The sequence below is a fragment of the Artemia sp. Qi Xiang Cuo genome, chromosome 9 (genome assembly GCF_049724085.1).
Source record: "Artemia sp. Qi Xiang Cuo chromosome 9, ASM4972408v1, whole genome shotgun sequence".
Lineage (NCBI taxonomy): Eukaryota > Metazoa > Arthropoda > Branchiopoda > Anostraca > Artemiidae > Artemia > Artemia sp. Qi Xiang Cuo.
In genome coordinates, this window is record NC_142802.1 from 48,870,772 (window position 1) to 48,890,300 (window position 19,529).

The 19,529-nt window shown below is 35.0% G+C and overlaps 1 protein-coding gene across 1 annotated transcript in view; it reads left to right on the plus strand.

Annotated features, from left to right (window-relative positions):
* Nucleotides 1-15,813, plus strand: part of myd (stromal cell derived factor mayday) — a 29,495-nt gene extending 13,682 nt beyond the window's left edge. Inside the window, exons 2-6 of the mRNA XM_089094649.1 lie at nucleotides 1,700-1,839; nucleotides 4,054-4,158; nucleotides 7,175-7,324; nucleotides 7,745-7,929; nucleotides 11,482-15,813. Of these exons, the coding sequence (XP_088950775.1) occupies nucleotides 1,700-1,839; nucleotides 4,054-4,158; nucleotides 7,175-7,324; nucleotides 7,745-7,929; nucleotides 11,482-11,658 (757 nt within the window). The 3' untranslated portion in view covers nucleotides 11,659-15,813. The remainder of the gene's footprint in view (nucleotides 1-1,699; nucleotides 1,840-4,053; nucleotides 4,159-7,174; nucleotides 7,325-7,744; nucleotides 7,930-11,481) is intronic.
* Nucleotides 15,814-19,529: the final 3,716 nt, after the last annotated feature.

Genomic DNA, 19,529 nt, shown 5'->3' on the forward strand with positions numbered 1-19,529 from the left:
AAATTTTGCTGTAAATTTTAATAATAATTGTGCTACAGAACTTTAGATGGATGGGTACCAGGAATACTATTCAAACGAATAAATTGAAAATCTACATAATCTTTCGGCTTCTATAGGACTGAAGGCATTTTGGCAGCCATCGTGTAAACACCTTGAATATAGACAAATATCAAACGACCATCCCCCCCCCCAACATGCCCTGAAAGTTTCAACTTAGTTCCCTTACCCGTTTGTGAGATATCGCAGAAACAACCTTTTGACAATCCTGAATGCACATACTTTCTTTTGATTTAGCTCAATATGTCCTGAATGTTGCAACTTCATAAACTTAGCCGCTCCTTAAGTATCGCAGATACGCCCTAGAAGCAACCTTGGGTGCACAGTGTCTTTTGATTTGGTTTAACATCCTCTGGAATATGCCCTGAAAGTTCAAACGTAATACCCTTATGTGTTCCTGGGATATTGCGTGGACACGCTTGTGAGAGCCATTTGAGAGCCTTGTGAGAGATATTCCATTTGTCATTTTGGCAACCTGGATCCACCATTTTTTTTTTTTTAATATTTTTTTTTTTTTTTTGAATTTTTTTTTTTTTTTTTATTTGGTTCAATAGCTGTATTATTATTCGTCGTAGTAGTAGCAGTCATAGCTGTAACAGTCGAAAATTAACAATTTGAATAGTAGACATGCGTTAGTAGTAGTCGTTGCTATAGTAATAGATGTTGTAGTATTAGTCTTGGTAATAGTAGTCGTAGTAATAATAGTCAAAGTATTAGCAGCAGTCGCAGTAGTAGTAGTCGTAACAGTGGAAGTGGTAGTCGTAGTAGTCGTAGCAGTAATCGCAGTAGCTTTAATAGTAGTAGTCGTAGCTTTAGCAGTCATAGTAGTAATAATAGCACTAGCCATAGTTGTAGTAGTCGTAGTAGTTGTACACATGGTAGTAATAGTCGCAGTAGTAGTTGTTGTAGCAGTCATAGTAGTAGTAGTAGTAGCATTAGTATGCATATAGTTTCTTTTGCTTATTTCAACATCCGCCTCATCATGCCCTGTAAGTTTCAGTTTCATATCATAAGCCATTCCTGAGATAATGCTGATACGCTCTTTTGGCAACCTGCATGCACTTAGTGTGTTTCGAATTAGTTTAACATCCCCCTCAGCATTTTCTGAAAGTATCAGCTTAATATCATTGGCTTTTTTGAAGACTCAGGATTAAAAATGCCCCCTTTTCCTGTTAACAAAATCTATATGTTAACAATAGGCAACTTGCACAACTTAGAACTCTTGTTTCAAGGGCTGAGTGGGGTCATATCGCCCCTAGAGGTATAGTTGCTGAGCCTTGAACAAAATCTATTTTGTTCAAAACTATTTTGAACAAAATGGCCATCTCAAAAGTTTAATTGGGTGTCTTTAGGGCGAGGGCAGCTAAAAGGGCTGTGTGAGGGGTCTGGCCTTCAACACTTTTAACTCTTGAAAACAGCACTAAATCTTTCAATTTCCAATCGAATGAGCCCCCTCCATAGTTGCTACAATAACTTTCATGCCAAGTGGCGTGAGGGAAAAAATAAATATAAGTAATACATTGAAGCATTGTTGGTCTTTGCTTAGGTAGCGCTATTGCGCTACCTATGATATACTTTGCTAAACAGAGTCAAAACTATATATGGTAGTCTTGTAAAAAATTAACTGCGCATATTTTTTCAGAGTGGATGTAGACAACGACCATCTTTGGTCACTCGAAGAAATGGAAAAATGGATTTCTCAAAAAGTTCATGATCATATACGAGCTGCAATGAAAGACAATGTCTTTCTTTTTACCAAAATTGATCGGTCTCCTCGTGATGGTAAGCTATTTTGTTTAAGACAAAAGCTGCTTAGCTCCTTCTAGTATCTACCAACGATTCCCATCTGATTCTGTTTCTTTTATAGAAAACTAAATCCTATTTGGCCAGCCACGCGTGCTGCACTGCACTTTGTTGTCTTTGCTGTCGCAAAAGCAGAGATGACAAGGATATTTCCCGTCCATGATCATCAAATTTCAATGCATCAAATAATGGCTAAATGGCATTGTAAGCCTCTTTGAGGTGGGCAGACTGAGTCAGAGGAAGAAATGGTTATGCGTTTTCTTTTAGAAGAAGCTCCGCGTTAGACTTGGGGGTAAATTGTTAATGGAGAGACACTCAGTTGTAATGAAGCCAATAGCAACAATTTTGAACAGGCTGGTTACATTGTGGCAGAAACAGAGACTGTTTTGACCGATAAAAAATTTGTAAGAAGTTTGTAAGAAGGCTTCCCCTAATCTGTAGTGTGAAGACCTTCATCCAATAAATTTTCACTGATTATTGCTTTGACGATCCAGCAATTTTGAAAATCCAGCAATTTTAACCAGCATTTTTTTGCTTTTTTTCATAATATTTAAAAAAAAATTTAATGTGAAACTCAGACAACATATATTGTTGTAGTAAGTTGAATTTTTGTCAATACTTTTGACGCCATCTGGAATAATTTTAATTTCTGATTAGCTGACAGATGATGTCTTGATCATGTTGACTATACCGATTGAACTGGTGCCCTGATTTCACTGAGTAGCAATCTATAAAGTTGGCCAATATTAAAAAAAGAAAAACCATCGTTAAGGTTGTTCATGGTCCATGTTGACAACCAATGATGAAGAATAAGACCAATTGAATTTAGTTAGATTAAAAACAAGACTCCATTGTCATACTATGGAATACGGACTCGTTCTAACACGCTTTGGCATTTAAAATATTTTTAAAAAGGGGTGTAGGTGGTATTTAAGGTTAAAAGTAATTTTTTTTGTGAAAGTTGTCGTCACTGAGAGGAGTGTAGGGGGTAAAAAAAAGAAGCCTCGGTATCGTGTCTACAATCTAAGTTAAATTAGCATACTCCCTTTTTCTGTTCATAACTTTAGAAGTAATAACAAGGTGATGATAATACTTAGAGTTTAAATGCATCAAAATTAGGAGCTATAGTTCTTTTGATTGCAAGTTCATTAAGCTTTACAATGTACTTTGTATCCCATGCTTATGTTTCTTTATTTATTTTTATGCTCATTTCATCATTTTCCGTTGTCTCTTTAATTTATGACTATGGTGAACTTTGCTGTGTAGTTTTGCTTCTTAGTAACTGCTTAATAACAGAATGAGAGCAAGAAAAAATGTTTCTCTTCACATTGTTTATCCTTTTTCAACGCACTTAGGGTAACTTGTTGCAAACTGCTGCTATGTTAAACCTCGTAAAATTGGCAATGTTGCAAAATATTCTGCTCAACTTTCTCCCTCTATTTTTCGTTCAAGAAGGAGACTTTTTCAGAATGGCGAAAGTTACCATAAACATTAATGCTCAGTCTTGGTACGATCACGGCACTTGCGATTGGATTTTTTTTTCCGTCTTTTCCTTTGTTTTGGCAGATGTTTCCCAGAAAGTATGGCTATTTTGTGTTCGTATTAATTACGCTGCGTGTCCCTTCGTACAGTTGCCACTCAATTTCGAATACGTGCGTTTCCTATTCCTAGCCAAATCTGGTCACGTTCACTAGTAGCGTATGGGTGGTCAAGTTCTTTTCGACGTAACACCTTTAATTTGGTGTTGTTTTCTTAGACCACACTGCCGCTTTTCTTCGAACAAATACATTTCAAATTGGGATAAATCCATTTATTTAGACAGTGAAAAAAACAGGTACTAAAGTCCAGATATTTCGATCACATATACAGCGACCTTCTTCAGTAGAAATACTAAAATAATAGAATAATAAAACGGTCGCTGTATATGTGATCGAAATATCTGGACTTTTGTACCTGTTTTTTCACTGTCTAAATAAATGGATTTATCCCCATTTGAAAGTTTATTGTGGTCAAGTTCACCTGATAGCTAATCATCTCCACATACTGGAAATATTTTCCAGTTTTTGCAGGAGAATAAGTATTCAAAAGCGTCATTTCTTCTTATCTTCTTTTCAACTTCTTCTTCTATCTTCTCATCTTCATTTCTTCGTTTTAACTTCTTTTCAACAACGTCTTATCTTCTTTTTTCAACAGGTCGCGTTGATTGGAATGAATATACATCATGGTTTTTAACCCACAATGGCTATAAAGATGACAAATTACTAAGAGCAAGGAAGAGTTTATCCCGGAAAATTAAAGGTATAACATATTAAGACGCTAAAAATACTGGTTATTCGCCATTTTATCCTTTTTTGAGTTTTAAAGATTGCTCTTTACTTGTACCAAATAAAATCAAACAGTTTGTGGTAACGAAGTGTAAGTAAGGAGCGATGCGGCTCAATAGTAACTGAAACTCTAAAAAATTAAATTTTGAAACCAATAGACATATCAAAAGAATCGGCTTATTATGTGGATTCCAAATATATAAGTTTCATTAAGCTTAGTGTTACTCATCAAAGACTATGAACCTGCCAAAGTTGGCCGGGTGTTTGAAAAAGGGGGAAAACACCCCCAAAAAGTCGAAGAATCTTAATGGGAATCACACCATCAGATTTAGCGTATCAGAGAATCTTGTTGTAGAGGTTTCAACCTCCTATCTGAAAAACAGTGGAATTTTGTATTTTTTGCCAGAAAAAAGATGACAGATGCGTGTTTATTTGTTTTTGTTTTTCCAGGGGTGATTTTATCGACCCAGTGGTCCTAGAATATCGGGAGAGGGCTCATTCGAATGGAAATTAAAAGTTCTAGCGCCCCTTTTAAGGGACCAAAAAGATTGGAGGGCAACTAGGCCTCTTTCCCCGTCCCTTTTTTCCCAAAATCGTTTAAGTTATAAAATTTGCCCATTGTTTACACATTGGGAAGTATGCATACATTTTCGTATGGAGCGAATTTTCTGCTGGTGGGGTATTCCACGGGGGAAATTTCCAGGGGGTGAACTTTTCAGGGGAAATTTTACACTGAGGGAATTTGCCAGAATTCCTGTAAGAAATACGTTTTATAGGTCTTGCTTTCTCTTTTTCGTCTCAATTTTAGGCGTGGAGATATTAAGGGTAATTGTCCGGGGTAAATTTTCCCCAGGATTGAATTATCTAGAGCATATTTCCGTGAGGAGCGGGATTTCTCCGTGGAGGTTGAGCCAGATTTTCTGGAATTATTTAAAAGTTTTTTTCAACTGAAAGTAAGGGGCACCATTAAAACATAAAACGAACAGAAATTGTTACGTCCACGAAGGGGGTTGCTTAATTAGAACAATAAGAAACTTTTTTAAAAGTACTGAAAAACTTTAGCGGGAAGAGCGAGGTGTTGAGGAGGGGGCAACCCTATTCATACACATAATAACTCCTGTTCGCTTTAAGCTTTTATGTTGGTCCTTACTTTCAGTTGAAAAAACTCGTTTTTTTATTAAATTAAATTAAAAGTGACATTGAAAATTAAAACAGGAATTGTTCTGACTATGAAAGAGCCTTCCTCCTCTATTCCCTGCTGTTAGCGCTAAAACTTCGTGGTTCTTTGCTGGAAGCATTTTTATGTGCAACAAATGTAGTAAATGGGAAATTGCATGTGTTTTATTTGCGTTTTGCCTTTTCTAAACATTTGAATAGAAAATTTGGTTGTTTAAGGCAAATGCGCACCAATAAGCTTTTCTATTCGTGTAGTATCGCAAAAACTACTTTTTATCCCATTCCGATTTTTTATGAATTAAATAAAAACAAAACAAGTCTTTTGAACTGAAAGTAAGGAGCGACATTAAAACTTAAAACGAACAGAAATTATTTCGTATATGAAAGGGGCTGTCCCCTTTTCAGTGCCTCGCTCTTTGTTTTTTTATTGTTTTAAAGAACAGAGTTGTGAGAAAGAGTCTAACTTTAGCGTAAAGAGCGAGGCGTTGAGGAGGTGACAGCCCCTTTCTTATACGGAATAATTTATAGTTTTACTTACAGTTCGTTACCACGAACTGTTTGACAAATGGGCTACATAAAACACAACAGTTAAATCTCCATGTCATTTGGGAGAAAACCTTAATCATGATTGCGGCATGCACCGTTCCTAATAAAAAACGAAGTTCAGCCCATAGTAGCCGAAAATCTCAAGATGTGTTTTGAAAAAAAAATCAATTGAAAAAAAGTCTGAATTTAAAGCTGATTCGAGAATAGTAGCTATTGTTTCGTTAATCTTAATAGTAAAAAATTATTGTGGAATCAAGTTTATGGGAATGTCGAAATATAGACTGAAACTAACAAAAATGATGTCAGGGCGAAATAAAAATGTAGCATTGGAATATTCGCAGCTGAAACCCCGTATAAGGGAATTACAGTCCCCCATCTTGACCAACATGGAAAATCACTTTTCTATGCGGGAAGCAGTGATGTGTCTCATTTTTTTATTCTCCCTTTTTCTGTTAGGTTAAAGACCGTAAGATTAAAGAAGGGGCAGTCCCCAACACATACTGAGTATTTCTATGTCTTACGTATTATGGTATGAATTACTATTTATTTGCTGTAAAAAAAACTTGTTATGGCAAACTGAACATACATGCACACACAAAAAAAAAAACTAATAAAAGAATATATATTCCAAAAAAATTATCGATGTGCCATACCCTCACAGATCTACCTACAGCAATTTTAGTTATAATAATTTTGTTTCCCAAAACCTAAATATTTCCTTTCTCAAACCTCCATGTCCATACAATCAACAAGAAAAAAGCAATAAATTTTCACTGTTCTCTCGACAGACCGGACAAAAACTGATGCATGTTATACCTAATGAAATGTTGTTTTGTTTTTGTATGGGTGTTATGTTTTCTTTGATTCAAATTTTGTTTTTGTTTTTTTTTAAATCTAAAACTTGACCGCTGTTGGCTGTTTAATGAATACTGAGCTGGTCTTAGGTTGTTTTTCCTCATTCAAGTGCATACTTATGCTGCTGTCAATAAGGGATGCAGTTTTTCCTCCTTTCGATTCTTAACTTTTAAATATATATATATATATATATATATATATATATATATATATATATATATATATATATATATATATATATATATATATATATATATATATATATATATATATATATATATATATATATATATTTAACAGAGACAATTGTTACCTTTTATTAGTGGATTTTTATTTTTACTGAGAATGAAATAATAATCTATTAAATAATTTGTTTATCTTCAAGATCTAATTATACAAGATTTTATTTTTAGAACAATTGGCATGGAATAAAGCTCAATGGTCAGAAGCAGCAAGAAGTAATATAAGCTCCTTGGATTTGGATGAATTTCTTAGTTTTCTCCACCCCGAGTCCAGTGTTGCAACCCTTTTAGATCGTGTCGACAATGTTATTCTACAATTAGGTAAACAACTGTTTAAAACTATTCTTTCAATCTCAGTACATCCTTTATTTTAGAGAAACACGTCAGCCATCCAAAATTAAAATGAATTCAATGCTAAAAGAAATTTTGAGTAATCGTAATTTTGATTCTTTGGCCAAAGATAAAATGGGTACCAGATAAAGATAAAGTGGTACCACTTAAGATGTACATACACGGGTGACCCATTGGTCACTTTTGGCCGATTTCACTCTTGCTAAAATCAGTGATTTTAGCAAGTAAGTGCTAAAATTTCCCAAAAATTTTGGGAAATTGCTTTCACTCTTGCTAGTTTCCCATATGTTTGGGACACTAGTATGTTTATGTCATATGTATGTTTTCATGATAAAATATACCGTTTTTTTAAATTTAGAGCTTTTGATATTAAATTCTTTATTATTTTAGACAATGATTCGGATGGTTTTCTGCGGTGGGAGGAATTCACTTTTGTCACTTCTCGTACAATTAGTGTCCAAGACTACTTTTCGGAATATGAGCTTCAAAGATTCCAAAACAAAAACAGCTTAAAGAAGGAGTTTTCAATAGCAGATAAGGACGAGTCGGATACTATTGACAGGGGCGAGCTTACTGTAAGTTTAGTCTTCTTCTTGTTCCTTTCTTTTAACAAATATGGTAGGATATGAATGTCAACATCAACTAAAAAACAGTTAAAAAATCTTATTTTACGCTTAAATTGTTTTTATAATAATAGGGGACTTTATTCCCAGACACACACACTTCAACACCTATCTTCCATCCTCAGTACAAACATAAACTCCCTAAGGTAAATGACTATGGGTAAATTTTTTGCCCTCCATTTTGTACTGAAGAAACTCCTTTAAAAAGTCTGTAAATTTGAGCTTAAGAATCAGATTTGAGGCCTCCCCCTCTCTGCAAAGAAAATCGGCCATTGGAATTACCTTATAGATACTCTGTAATGGGCGTTCATTGACATACTACTTACATTCTTACCTGTGTGGGATTGGGGGTATCCACTCTAGATTGGGTAATGTCTAAAAACCTCCGCTTTTGTTAAAAATTAGAAAATAATATACCTTAAATTCCCCTCACACACACAAGAAATTTTTCAGTAATGCACCTTTTTGGGGGGGGGGGTCAAACTGTAGGAGTTTAACGTGGCTGTAGCTGATTTTGTCTATTCTAATGGTAGTAGTAATAGTAATGTATAAAGATACATAAAACAAAATCCTTACCAATATTTGCCGTTCCTGAAAACGCTACCTATTCCCCTTTTTAATATTATTCGTTTTCTAAAATCCTATTTTTTTTTCCAAATAATTTATAACTTGCTTACTCGATACAAAAGTTTACTCCTCCAAGTAGAAAATAGGAATAGGGTGGTTCATTGAAACAGGATCTCATAATGCTTTGGTTATTATAGTATTAACCCACAAATATGGATATTTTTACCATTTTTGTACCAAGTCCCGATGTTGTGCCCATTTTGGACCAAATGTCAAAAGACCAAAACTGTTGAAATAGTGATTCTGCTCGAGATATCCCACGCAGTATATGTACCCGCCACTGTGGCTGTGTGTTTCAATCGTAAGCACACTTTGTTTTCAATTTGGTTATTTTAAGAAAATTAAGAGTAGACTGAAAATATCTTTAATCTTTAAAGAGGTATTATCTTTAAAGAACAATTTTAAAGCTTAAAACTTAAATTTAAACAGACCTTGTTTTCTCAGAATGTTCGGAGTGAAAATTTTGTTATTTCAGTCACGTAGAAAATCTTTTATTCAGCCAAAACCACTTAAATGAGCACCTATGTTCTCTGAGCATTGTAATAAAATTAAAAATTAAATAATGTAATATAATGCAAATTAAAGTAAGAAAATTAATTTGGAAATTGTGTTTTGTTTTCGCTAAAGCATAGTTTCAACTTCGGTGTAAATAGAAAAGTTGGATGGGGTGGTAGCCCCTTGTATTTAGGTATTGTATTAGAAATTACCTTGTATTAAGGTAATTTTTGTTCGGTTTAAACTTTAGCGTCGCTCTTTACTTCTATAGTGAAAACATATCTTTCTTTATAATCACAATCAAAATTGAGTAACAAACTTAGCTAGCAACATTTTTTTTGCTTCAAGATTTCACTGATATTTGTTGGAAATAGATTTGTATTGGTGCTCGGTAACGTGCCTTTAATGTTTCTTTCCAGTGCCGCTGCTGGAAATGGCACAAATCTCTTTTATCACGGAAAAAAATACCGAAGAAATCTTTTCCACAGATAAGTCTTTCAGAAAACGCCAGGTTTTTTTATTTGTTTTTTAGAATCGTATTGTCGCGTAATAATATTGCCTTGTTTGTTTTTGTAGAATTTTTTCTTTCTGTTTATGCATAAGTTGAAGAGTGGCCTTACATTTTTTTAGTATCACAGGGCTGTTGTGCTAGTTTTGGCTGTTATATCATGCTCATACTTTTTTCTTCTCTGTTTCTACTACCGGTGCTGAGTCTACCGTTTTTTAATCTTTAACTAACAAAATAGATAAACTACTCAGTCATTTTCATTTTGATACCATAAAACATTTTAATTAATTTAGAAAAATTATATGATATAATTTCCAACATTACTCTGCCTATCTCGGTAACGAGAGGTGTCACTAGCCAAAATATGTGCAGAGGGGGGCAATAAAGTTTACCGATTGGCTGGTTGTTTTTACCGACTGATTTGGGCAATATTACTATAAAGGTTAATTCTTTTTTTCTTTTTTACCGACAGAGATTGATCTTACTTCATTGGTTTTACGTCATTTTTTTTCGTCAGCCCATTTAACTAAAAAGCAAAAAAAAAATTAGCCTCGAATTTCTTTACCACCGGGTTGAAAGCACCGGGGGTTTCCTCCCGTCCCCCATATTTGACACCCCTGCCGGTAACGTTATGACGAAGTTGGTATTATCCATTTTATGAAACGAATTTTTGAGTAAATGTCCCAGAAGCTACTAATTGTTTTAGTGAAATAGCAATGCATTGACTCCTGCATAGATATAATTTAAAAAAAAAAATCCATCTGATAGGAAGGAGCAACATTAAAACCTAAAAAGAACATACATTGTTCCGTATATGAATGGAGCTGCCTTGCCCTCAATTCCTCGATCTTTTCGGTAAAGTCTTAAAGTTCTTTAGAAATGCTTCTCGTTCAAATCCAATGGCCCTTGTGTTTGAGCAGTCTTTCTTAAAGAAATTTGACAAAAAGTCAAGCTTTAGCGAAAAGAGTGAGGAATTGAGGAAGGGGTAACCCCCCTCAAATATGGAATAATTTCTGTTCGTTTTAAGTTTTAATGTTGCTCCTTACTTTCAGTTGAAAACTTTTATTTTTTTTATTTAATTTCTGACTGTTTTTCAAATCATACCAGAAAATTCCCTTCTATCCCCCCCCCACCCGTCTAAAACTACCTTGTAAAATTCCCCCGGGAAATTTCCTTTCCACAAAAAGTTCTCACCGTGGAAATCCCTCCCGCAAAAAAAAAAAATCTCTAAGAAAATTCCGTTTGTTTCCCAATAACAAATACTATATGTGAATAATTGGCAAATTGCGTAACTTACAGCCCTTTTTCCAGGGACTTAGAGGGTCATGTCATCCCCAAAGGCATAGTTTTTGGACCATTTAACTTTGTAACATCAAGTGGTTATCTCAAAACTTTGATTGGATATCTTTGGGTGAAAAAGGCGTGGGAGGGGGGTTAGTTGCCCTCCAATCTTTTGGTCACAGGAAAAGTGTACTTGAACTTTCAATTGTTGTTCGACTGATCCCTCTCCCAATACCCTGATTTTTATAGATAGTAGCTTGAAACCACTACAGTGTGGTTCTCTGATATTTTGAATCTGATGGTGTGATTTTCATTAAGATCCCTTAACTTTTGGGGTGTTTCCACCCTTTTCGAAAATCAGCCAAATTTTTTCAGGCTCGTAGCTTTTGATTAGTAACATTAAACTTAAGGAATTTTATATATTTGGAATTTGGATAACAAGCCAGTTCTTTTGGTGTGTCCATTGTTATCAAAATTCCGTTTTTACAGTTTTTGTTAGTATTGAGCTGAGTCGCTCCTTACTTGCAGTCCGTTACTGCCAACTATTTGATTAGACGGTAATTTCTTATTACTAATCCTTGATTTATTAACAGGCTTATTTGGATCCAAGGAACCCAAGACGGTCAAAGCTAGATGCTATGAATCTTTTGCGACTGGCTGACAGCAACAAAGACTCAATGCTTGAGACCAGTGAACTGCTTAAACACGGAAAAATTTTTCTTGATAGTAAAATGATAGATGCAGCTAAAGTTTTTCATGACGAAATATAACTGTGCTAAAGCTAAAATGGCACTGTTTTATAATAAATTTTTGATACGATTCATTTTTTAAAACTTAAAAAAAAATGAGTTTTTTAGAAAATTGTTAAGAGCGATATTAAAACATAAAATGAGCGAAAATGGAGTCAAAGAATAAGTCAGGCTCAGAAAAAAAGGAAATTTAAATGAAAAATAAATTAAACTGGAAACTAACAGAACTAAAATTCATAGTTAAGCCAAACTTAAATTAACAGATATAACTATAGATTAATAAATGAAACCTAAATGAACAGGGGATAAAATATATTAGCAAGTCAAACTTCAGACGAACAAAAATTACCTAGAATTAGAACGGGGCTACTACCCCCTAAGCCCCTCTAAAGGTTAGAGTGTCAATCGTTTTTTGCTGAAAACAATTTTCTCCCCGAAATTTGTTTTTCATTTGCCATAATATTGACAAAAACGAAAATAGCAATGCTAATCAAGGTTTACAAATAAGAGTAGAGCTACCGCTCCCTCAAACCCCCGGGTTTGAGTATTTTGAGCAGAGGGCTTTTTTATTTTTCAAAAGATCAGCAATATTAATAAGAAAATGACTGTAATTATAAAGGCTAGAAGAAAGAAAAAATATTCCCTGGAATAAATACATTCGCATCTTTCAATTTGCTTTTATTATTTCTAAAAGGACACCTTTTTTCAAAATTTTTCCTTTGGATTCTGTTTGAATAACAAGCATATAAGCTGATGCCTAAGCTATTTAAAATACATTTTTGTTTTCAGTAAGGGGCAAATAAATGTCTAGTCTTAGGGGGGTTTTAGGAGGCAGTAGGCCCATCCTTATTTCTGATGATTTCTGTTTGTTTTAGGTTTGGCGTGATTATTCATTTTGATTTTGGTACATTTTAGGTTCCATATGTTCATTCAAAGTAAATAGTATTTTTCAGTTTGGTTTGATTATCCAGTTTTAAATTATGTTCGTATCATGTGCCACCTAATGTCTGACTATTTCTGCTCGTTTTAAAGTGTATTATCGCTATTTACTTTTCTTTGAAAAATTTTTGGGAACATATGCTATTTTTTATATTAATATCTGTTTATTTCCAATTGAAGTAGTTTATTATGTTTTTATTTATTATTTTTTTTGTAGTTTTATTTTTTTCAATTTTTGGCTGAAGAACTAGTATGTTAGACTATAATTAAAATTTTAGAGAAAATTTGGATATCCAGTCAAAATATACGATAAATCATAGCCTCATGCGATAATTTTTTATTAATATTTGTTATATAAATTTCTATTTAGATGAGGGAGGGAATTTTTCATCATACGATTTGAAAATCTATATGGTTTTCGGTCTTCTGTGAAGCTGAAGTCGTCCTAACGCCCCATTCTGTAGACACTGTTGAAAATCGACTTATATTAATCCAACATTCTACTAAAATATTTTTTTTTTCGCGTTCTTTTTATTGTAACTGTTAGTGAGTTTAAATAATTGCATATCTAGGTTATTTATAAAGAGTTTTTTTTTTGTCTTAAGAAGCAAATTTTGTAGGGCCAAAATAAATACAACCCGATATGTTTCCAAAGTTTGTGGTCTTGTTAAGGTACCATCTGCCCTGTTTATATACTCTGTAATTGTCAAGCCATTTAGAGACAAAAGAAAGTTTAATCCATTTTCTGGTGTCTTGCATCGATACAGTGAAGATTATTTTCAAATAGACTGTTCTGTATTGGGGTTCGTCTAGCCCACTAACTTGTAAATAAATTTTCAAGGTGCTAAGAAACACACAATTTATGGGCATGTTAACACACACAACACAAATTATGGGCATAATTTATACGTCATGAATCTTTTAATCCTTGGTCTTGGCTGATCGAAAATGTTATGACCCATTTTGAGCGAAGAATTTTTTTTCTCGGCATGGGAGTGCCCTTGATCTATGGTCTATAGACGTAAGTTTTTTACTGAATCTAAAAAAATTTGGGTTCCAATTCCGGCAAACCAATAATTTTTTCTATTTTTTTTTTTTTTAATTGGGTTCTCCTTTGCGAAATCTTTTGCAGAGGTTCCAAATTGATCGGAAAATTAATTTTTTAGTCCATTTATGGTGGACTTTTGCCTCGAACCAAAAAAACTTGTTTGTTTATTAGGAATCCCTTGGCCCTTTAGATTTCCCGCTGCTTCGAAAAAAAAAAGTTTTTGACCTTTTTTCTGGCTTCATTTCTAGATGAACCAATGTTTATTTTTCATTTTGTTTTTGTGTATTGAGGTCCTTCATTGCCAAGGACTTCCCGATACTCGTATATTTCTCAATTAGATCGACAATGAAACCGTTTTGGCTTATTCTCGGGAAAGGGAGTGTGCCTGCAAAGTAAATTTAATCAGGCATCACGCTCTGCTAATTCTACGCTAGTGCATTGAATATGAAATTTATCAGATATTTTTATCTTGCTTGGGATTGTAACCAGGAAACTTAATCCCTCGTGCCAGTAATTCAGTAAGCAGTATTTAGCGTTGAATGAGCATGTGTTTTGCTGACGGTTTGTGTGTCCGTAATACTGACAGTATATTTTCCTTTCGGGGAACTTTCTGAGCATTTTTGGGGAGTCTTTCTGAACACTTTTGAATAGCCTTAGCCTTCTAATATGTTAGATTATAAAAATAAAATTATAGCTTTTAAAGAAGATTCACACCTACGAACAGTATTTCCCGAGTGAATATGCAACAATACACATATATTGGCTTCCGTTGATCTTATGATTGACATTGTTCTTGGTGACATGATTTCAAGAGAGCCATGGGAATTCGTCAATGCGATTCAACAATTTGCCAAGTGGGAACGCTTTTAAAAAAAGATCCCTTTGCCAGAAAAGTGTCACACTCATTAATATTTTGCAGTTGATATTTATTTTTGATCCAAGGGGAGGGAAGTTGCTCCCTCGTCCTCTTCTGAGGGTGCCCTTGCCTTGTCGTGCTGTTGTAATGTAAAACTGTTGATAAAAAGTCTGTTACTGATATCTTGAGACTCCACATTTAAAATGTGAATATAGGGGTGCCTAGTGAATTCATTTTAAAGAAAAAATCAGATTACTTCTATTCAAATACAAACAAAAGATGCGAAAATAAATTTGTATTTTTAAACTATTTGCATATGAAGACTAATTATATTTTATTAGCGCTAAGGCGCACGTAAACTTGAGGCTTGCAGTGTGATGAAAAAAGAATATACACTTATGGAAAATACTGACAAACGTTTTTGAATTTTATAATGATAAAAAAAAACTCATTAAAAATTCCCAAAAAAATAGGAGGCATGCATAGAAAGTAATTATAAAGCATAAGACAAAACGTTTTGAATTTAGTGAAGGTAAAGAAAGACGTCATTTTAAATTTATTAGGACATTGAAAACATCGAAGAAATACAACTCCATTACATGAAAACAATCTATGCTACAATCGTCATCAGCTCATGATCACATTTTTTATTTTAATGACGAAAATGATTAATATTATTTACCAAATTAACTAAATTAACCAAATTAACTTACCAAATTAACCAAATTATTTACCAAATTAACTAAATTAACCAAATTAACCAAATTATTTACCAAATTAACTTGCATGCTGACAAAGAATAGATTCAGCTTTATGAAAGAGATTTTTACCATAAAAAAAATGATTTAATTGCAAAGTCTCCGTTTTGAATCATCGACGCATGCGCAACAAGGTAGACTTGTGGTACTGCAATTCATCATGAATGATAACGGATGGAGAAGGAGTTTCTACAATTGTTTTTTGCTACAAATTACGTGCTTCTGCGAGTTCTTTTCAGTAATTTTTGGATTGTTACGACTATTAATATTTAATTACGTTGCTTTTGTTAGGTGATGTTTTTAGTAGCTACGGTTGTGGGTAGTTTCAGATTTGCCATCTCTGAAAGTCTGTGTTTTAATATATTTGTTTTTCTTTTCCTTTGTTTCTGTTATTATATGGACTGATATAGTGCTATTATCTTTCTGGAATGTCAGTTTCTGGTTTGTTTCTTTCTTTTTTATATATGATTTATTTTCACGGAGTATTAGCTATGTGTAAAGTGTTTCAAACACTGTATTCAGTTTGTTTTTATATTTTGTTAGTTTACAAGAAAATTGCTGGAAATTGGACTAAAATAAAATATTTTATTATTTTTTAAATGTCCTCTTATACGAATTTCTTTGGCTAAGAAACTCCCTTATAAAAACCAAATAAAAGATTAGGCAAGATTCTAATTTTATAATCTCATAAGATTATTGATTGTAAGATTATAGTGTTCCATACAAATTTGCTACTATAATAGAGTTAAGCTAAAGAGAAATTATTACAAAAGCAATCAGACAAACAGCCTCCTTTAGCTGGCTGAAATAGTAAATTGTCCCAGAAATATAAAATAATAGAAAATATATTGAAGGAAATCGTAGTGGCTGGCACTGAAGAAAATTGTATAATGCTCGTAAAAACCAATGCTGTATGTAATATCTTATAAATTAATACGATTTTCCATGTCTTTTTTATATGTTAATTTCAAAGAAATTGATCAGAGGCAACGCTGTAGCGTTGCCTATAGTAAAGGCCATATGGCTCCAATGTTTTATTATTTATTATTTTTTTATTTTTTTTTCCCAGAGGCACTTCCTATGGAAGGGGTCGTCGTAGAAACTTCAAAGGGGGATCATTCGATTGGAAATTGAGAGTTCTAGCGCCCTTTTTAATAGTCGAAAATGATTGGAGGGCAACTAGCCTCCCCCACGCCCACCATTCCCTCAAACACATCCAATCAAAATTTTGAGGCAGTTCTTTTGTTCAGCGAAGTTGACTTCCAGATAGAAAATATATTTCTGAGGAGGACACTCCCCTAGAAACCTAAGGGCCAGGGTGTTAAATTATGCCCTAGGGGCATACGAGGTTTTTATAGAAGGTATTGTCGTGGAAACTTCAAAAAAGGCTCAATCGATTGGAAATCAACGGGCTAGTGCCCTTTTAATAGTCGAAAGTGATTGGAGTGTAACTAGACACCCTCCCCCCCCACGCCCATCATTTCCCCAAACACATCCAATCAAAATTTTAAGATAGCCAATTTGTTAAGCGTAGTTGATTTCCTGATAGAAAATATATTTTTTAGGAGGACACTCCCCCACAAACCTCAGGGCAAGGGTTTTAAGTTATACTCTGGGCGCAAATAAGGTTTTTATAGAAGGCGTTGTCGTAGAAACTTCAAAAAAGGCTCATTCGATTGGAAATTCAAAAAGTTAGTGCCCTTTTTAATAGTCTAAAGTGATTGGAGGGCAACCAGCCGCCCCCCCACTCCCATAATTTCCCCAAAACCGCCCAGTTAAATTTACAGATAACCAATTTGTGCAGTGTAGTTGATTTTCTGAAAGAAAACAAGTTCTTGAGGAGGAAAATCACCCACAGCCCCCAGGACAAGGGTTTTAAGTTTTGTCTTGGGGGCGTACAAGGTTTTTATTGAAGGCGTTGTCGTAGAAACTTCAAAATAGGCTCATTCGATTGGAAATTAAAGGGCTTGTGCCCTTTATAATATTCAAAAGTGATTGGAGTGCAACTAGCCCCTCCCCCCCCCCTCACGCCCATCATTTCCCCAAACACATCCAATAAAAATTTCAGATAGCCATTTTGTTCAGTGTAGTTGATTTCCAGATAGAAAAAATATTTTTAAAGAGGACACTCCCCCACAACCCTCAGGGCAAGGGTTTTAAGTTATGCCCTTGGGGCATATAAGGTTTTTATAGAAGGCGTTGTCGTAGAAACTTCAAAACAGGCTCATTCGATTGGAAATTAAAGGGCTAGTGCCCTTTTTAATAGTCGAAAGTGATTGGATGTGTAACTAGCCCCCTTCCCCCCCCCCACGCCCATCACTTCCCCAAACACATCCAATCAAAATTTTCAGATAGCCATTTTGTTCAACGTAGTTGATTTCCACATAGAAAATATATTTTTGAGGAGGACACTGCCCCACAGCCCTCAGGGCAAAGGTTTTAAGTTATGCCCTGGGGGCATATAAGGTTTTTATAGAAGGTGTTGGCGCAGAAACTTCAAAAAAGGCTCATTTGATTGGAAATCCAAAGGGATAGTGCCCTTTTAATAGTCAAAAGTGATTGGAGGGCAACTAGCCCCCCCCCCCCCTACGCCCATCATTCCCCCAAACACATCCAATCAAAATTTTGAGATAGCCATGTTTGTTCAGCATAGTTGATTTCCAGATTGAAAATATATTTTTGAGGAGGACACTCCCACAACCCTCAGGACAAGGGTTCTAACTTATGCCCTGGGGGCATATAAGGTTCTTTATATAGAAAGCGTTGTAGTAGAAACTCCAAAACAGGCTCATTCGATTGGAAATTGAAGGGCTAGTACCCTTTTTAATAGTCGAAAGTGATTGGAGGGCAACTACCCCCACCCCACGCCCATCATTTCCTTAAACACATCCAATCAAACTTTTGAGATAGCCAGTTTGTTCAGTGTAGTTGATTTCCAAATAGAAAATATGTTTTTGAGGAGGACACTCCCCCACAACCCTCAGGGCAAGAGTTTTGAGTTATGCCCTTGGGGCACATAAGGTTTTATTGAAGGCGTTGTCGTAGAAACTTCAAAACAGGCACATTCAATTGGAAATTCAAAGGGCTAGTGCCCTTTTTAAATGTCAAAAATGATCGGAGGGCAACTAGCCCCCCCCCCCACACCCATCATTACCCATAACACATCCAATAAAAATTTTGAGATAGCTATTTTTTTCAGCGTAATTGATTTCCACACTGGAAATATGTGTTTGAGGAGGACAATCCCACATAACCCTTAGGGCAAGGGGTTTAAGTTATGCCCTGGGAGCATATAAGGTTTTTATAGAAGGCGGTGTCTTAGAAACTTCAGAAAAGGCTCATTCGATTGGAAATACCGAGGGCTAGTGCCCTTTGTAATAGTCGAAAGTGATTGGAGTGCAACTAGGCCCCCCCCCACGCCCATCATTTCCCCAAACACATCCAATCAAAATTTTGAGATAGCCATTTTGTTCAGCTTAATTGATTTCCAGATAGAAAATACGTTTTTGAGGAGGACACTCCCCCAGAACCTTCAGGGCAAGGGTTTTAAGATATGCCCTGGGGGCGTATAATGTTTTTATAGAAGGCGTTGTTGTAGAAACTTCAAAAAAGGCTCATTCGATTGGAAATTCAAAGGGATAGTGCCCTTTTTAATAATCGTAAGTGATTGGAGGGCAACTATCCCCCCCCCACGCCCATCATTGCCCCAAACACATCCAATCAAAATTTTGAGATAGCCATTTTGTTTAGCGTAGTTGATTTCCAGATAGAAAACATGTTTTTGAGGAGGACAATCCCCCACAACCCTCAGGGCAAGGGTTTTAAGTTATGCCCTGGGGGCATATAAGGTTTTTATTGAAGGCGGTGTCATAGAAACTTCAAAAAACGCTCATTCGATTGGAAATTCAAAGGGATAGTGCCCTTTTAATAGTCAAAAGTGATTGGAGTGCAACTAGGCCCCCCCCCCGCGCCCATCATTTCCCCCAACACATCAAAACAAACTTTTGAGATAGCTATTTTGTTAAGTTTAAATGATTTCCAGATAGAAAATACGTTTTTAAGGAGGACACTCCCCCAGAACCTTCGGGGCAAGGGTTTAAGATATGTCATGGGGGCTTATAAGGTTTTTATAGAAGGGTTTGTTGTAGAAACTTCAAAAAAGGCTCATTCGATTGGAAATTAAAAGGGCTAGTGCCTTTTTTAATAGTTGTAAGTCATTGGAGGGCAACTATCCCCCCCCCACGCCCCGCAGTCGCCCACACACATCCAAACAAAATTTGAAGATATCCAT